The 4,767-nt window shown below is 37.3% G+C and overlaps 1 protein-coding gene across 1 annotated transcript in view; it reads right to left on the minus strand.

Moving 5' to 3' along the window:
• Positions 1-4,767, minus strand: part of VWA8 (von Willebrand factor A domain containing 8) — a 368,307-nt gene that overhangs the window by 340,429 nt on the left and 23,111 nt on the right. Inside the window, exon 3 of the mRNA XM_015559449.1 lies at positions 2,966-3,076. Within this exon, the coding sequence (XP_015414935.1) occupies positions 2,966-3,076 (111 nt within the window). The remainder of the gene's footprint in view (positions 1-2,965; positions 3,077-4,767) is intronic.

Below are 4,767 nucleotides of genomic sequence, written 5' to 3' on the forward strand. Positions count from 1 at the left end.
GGGGGTGGGGCGGGAGGTTTGAGGTTCTGGGAGATTTAAACAGTGCCTTTAAAAAGTGAATCCTCATTTTTTCTATTAGTTAAAGAAAAATCAAGAATAATCCAAAACAGAGTACACTGTAATATCAGATAATTATTTAAAGTGCATCTTTACACTTAATGTTAACTATGTATATTGTACATCATGGAAATTCACAGTATTGTGTCAAACAAATTAACAAGATACAAATGTGAAAAGAGTTCCTACCTAAAGAAGTTAAAGAAAATCATTTGAACTTCCCATCCTGGCTTTCTACTCCCAGAATTAACTTGAGGATAAAGAGTGGTTCCTCATAGTCAGACATAAACCTAAATGTCGTTTATTTGTAGCTTAGCTAATTTGTATTGATTTATATTTGAGTATCCAAGCAATTGTATATTGACTTAAAGTCCTTCTCTCTTTAGAGTCACATCGCAATAAACAGAATAAATGACTATAAGGGCAATAAGTAAAGTAAGAAAATAATAAGGACAATAATCGATTTTTAAGAGATTAGAATATTGATTTGGGCTTTTTCAGGTTATTTTCTCTTCTGAGGCAAATAAAAATCTCTTATTTCTCCATTGTGTCTTAATATCAGCCCTAAATTTTCATATTTCTGGTCCTTAACCAATTCTTCCAATTCTTCAATGTATAATCTGCTTACCAAAGTAATTACATTAAAATATTTAAATTAACTTCATACCAACAAGTGGATAAGTTATAGCAAATATTTACATAGATAAACATGGTGTAAATTTCTTGTTTTATATTCTGTAAGTTATTTATCAGTACCGCTCTCCTTTTCCTTATCCACTCAATTCATCGACATCTTATAGAAGCAATAGTCAATAAACATAAAAATATTCAACCTGGTTAGTAATTTTTAATACAAATTAAAGCCTATCAATTTGGCAAAGTACATACATGGAAATACTCAGTACTAACATTTTTCCTTTTGTAATTAATAGTAATCTATGCAACATGTGAATATTCTGGTCTCAAAAATTTTTTTCACTTAGTAGTTTTTTATAATTATACTTTTTTAAATTATAGAGTAATTGGGTGCTCATGTGATAGCTTCAAATTTAAAGAACCATGAAAGTTCCTTCCTCACCCCACCACAGATGTCCAATCACATTTCCACAGAGGTAAGCTATTAGCTGATTCTTCTGTTTCCTTCTGGAAATTTCCAAGGTATACACAAGCACTTATAAGAGGTCCGGTGCATGAATTCATGCACGGAGGGTAGGGGGTAAGGGGGAACTGCAGGAGGTTGGCTGCCGGCCCCAAGGAGGGAGCTGGCCCTCGGTCCCCCTGGGAAAGGCGCCGTGTCCACCACCACCCACTCCCAGTTCCCCATCCCAGCCTGGGCCTGAAGGCCATGGCAGGGTCAGGAGAGGCAGCGACAGTCGCCGGGCCAGGCGTGGAAGGAACAGATGCCAGACAGACACCACCATCAGCGCCCCACCACCACGATTCCCTGCCTCCCTCCCACCTCCTTCCCTCACCGTCACACTGCCACCACAGCAGGCGGACAGCCCCTGGGGATGGGAAAGCATGGGAGCTAGAGAAACCTTTCTGTCAAGGGCTGACTTTAACTAGATCACAGAGAGAGAACTGCTCTGCTACATTAGAAACCCCAACCCAGAAGCAGGTCTCTACGAATGGCTTAGCACCAGGGGCTAATGGGGGCCGCCGGCCAAGGGGAGGGGCCGCAGGAGTTTGGCTGTGGGAGCACACTGACCACCAGGGGGCAGCTCCTGCATTGAGCATCATAACAACTGATTGACCAGTCATTCTGGTTGTTCCAGTCATTTGGTCATAACAGGCGCTTAGGCTTTTATATAAATAGATTTTTTCATTTTTATCACAAATGGGATATTATATACACAATCTTGCAACTTAATTTTTTTATTCACATACTTGTCTTCTTTTCTATCACCACAAAGATATTCATCTCATTCTTTTTAACGGCTACAGAGAACTCTACTTACCACTTTTTATTTACCTCCTAAATGTACATCATTATAATTTCATTTATACTTTTATATGATATCAAACAATACCATAATAAACATCCTTGTATATATAACTTTGCATGCCTGTGTGAATAACAATTAAAAGAAAAATTGCTAGAAACATAACTGCTGGGTCAAAATGTCTTCTTTACATAGATATTGATTGCTAAATTTTCTTTCAAATTGTATAAATTTATGACCTCATCAACAGCAATGCTCTTTCCTCAGCCCTTTTTCCTCATCAACAATTAAATTCTTTAATCTTTGCCTATCTGAGAGATGGAAGAAAAATAGCAGCTCACGGGGGTGGGAGGGGAGGTTGGGGGTTAATGGGGGGATGAGGACACATTTGTAATACCTTAACCAATAAAGAAATTTTTTAAAAAATAGCAGCTCACTATTGTTTTAATTTTTATTTTTAGAAATAAAATAGTCAAGCATCTTGTCACAAATGTGTTGAACGTTTAAAAAATTTTCTCTATGAACTGCTCATTTAAAATCTCTGTCCTTTTTGCTCTAGGTATTTTAACAAAGAACAATATTTAGTATTTGAAACAATAATTTGAAGAAATATATAACAAGCTTCATAATAATAGTAATAAAATGTTATTTTAGTTGGTAATATGTACCTAAGAACCCCCCCGAAAAAGTAGAAAGTAATTGAAAATTAAGAAAATGGCATAATGATCTTTAGCCAACATTTTAGAACCATTAATTTTATCTGTGGTTTCTTATTTAGTACGAAACCAAGAAGGCATTTCCAAGAACAGAAACTAAAAAATATCGAGACAAAATCTATCTAGAGAGAGTACAGTACAAGCTATCTTTCACTACTCCATGAGCTACCACTCTCTTTCTACTTTAAAAATCAATTCCATATAGTCCTGGAGTAAACAGTCATGTGTTACAGTGTGATCAGAACTTGCCTGATCGATGTAAAAGGCCGTGCCTGCACGGATCTCTCGACGCTGTTTGAGATCGGTTTCCGTGGTGTCCCTTGACAAGGCAATGTATTCGACTTCCCGTTTGGTCAGCTCCTGCAGAGCAGAGAGTGAAATTGTTCCAAAATAAAATCAAATTTCCAACATATGCTTTGAAGCTGACAATGCCACTGCCCTAGAGAAGTGAATTTAAAGGTAATTCTGGATTAAAATCTTTTGAGTATCAGCTTTGAGAAAAATGCAATAAATTGAGCATTAATCAAAACATGAAGAGTTCTACTTTTACTGCACCCCATAATTTACCACTTAATAATTATTTACAATTTAAGCAATAATAATCAAAATTAGATCTTATAAAACTTAGTCTCCTATAGAATTCTTTTTAAATGTCATGAGTAATAATTTGGCTACTTGGTTATCCCAATGATAGCCATTTCTACAAGTAATGTTCATCTTCTTTTTAAGGGTGATTTAAATTAAATAATTCCATGAGCCAATGTTTACCAATTGTATACATTATGTTAGGTATTTTACCATGTGTGAAAATAAGATATATACCAACAGTCAGAAGACAGAGATACATACACAACTATTAAGAAAGGGAAAAAAGAGAAAAAAGTATGAAAAGGAGAGGAAGGGAAGCAAGAAGAGGTAGAGGAGGAGGAGGAAAAAAAGAATTATTTTACCCCCACAAAAATCCCATATGATTTGAGAGGGAAACCATCTAAAATCCATTTCTTTTAGAATAATTTATCCATTTCAAAAGTTATTTTACCCTACATGGAATATCTCTGAACAAAATTTTTTTAACATTATCCTTGGTTTTAGATTCAATTGAAAACAATGACATTATCCAATTAAATAAGGCATACAAGATGTTTTTACTAAAAAGGGAAAACTAATTTATTGGAGTATAAAGAAAAAAGTTGAACGTGCATGCTATTAATGGTCCTTAATCACAAGCTCATTCAACCTATTTCTTTATATAGTACTCCAGTAAATTACTTTATACTACAGAAAAGGGATTTTTTTCTCCACCTTATCTCCGTGTGATGGTGATAAAAATATATTGTTTTTAATTTGTTTTCTTGAAATATGCCAGTTGCAATGTGCCCATAAATTTAAGTATAAATGGAAAGGAAAAATTTTTAAATAGAGAAAACACACATCATAACAGTGATTTTTTAAAATAAGAATGAATTGCTTATGAGCACACAATTTGCAAGCAAAGTAGCAAATTCTCTTTATAGCAGATACCCAATTCTTGTTTATGAAACCCTATCATTCACATTGCTTGACAAAGTGATGCATGCCTTTTATCACTAACTAGAGGCCTGGTGCACGGATTCGTACACTGATGTGGTCCCTCAGCCAGGCCTGCGGGGATCGGGCCCAAACGGGCTCTTCAACATCCCCCAAGGGGTCCCGGACTGCAAGAAGGCGGTTCTCAGGTGACGCATGTCAGAATCAGCTCCCTCCTCTCTGGTTCCAGGTGTGTCAACCACAGCTGCCAAGTCACTGCCGCTTGGGAGCTCCTGCATAGAGCGTCTGGCCCCTCGTGGTCAGTGTGCATCACAGCTACCAGTTGGCCAGTCTAATGGTTGGCCAGCTTAGGCTTTTATATATATACTAGAGGGCGGTGAACAAAAATTTGTGCACTCAGGGGGGGGAGGGGTCCCTCAGCCTGGCCTATGCCCTCTCGCAGTCTGGGACCCCTCAGGGATGACCACCTGCTGGCTTAGGCCCGCTCCCCAGGGGATTGGGCCTAAGATGGCAATCAGACATAC

Source organism: Myotis davidii, unplaced genomic scaffold, assembly GCF_000327345.1.
Source record: "Myotis davidii unplaced genomic scaffold, ASM32734v1 scaffold70, whole genome shotgun sequence".
NCBI lineage: Eukaryota > Metazoa > Chordata > Mammalia > Chiroptera > Vespertilionidae > Myotis > Myotis davidii.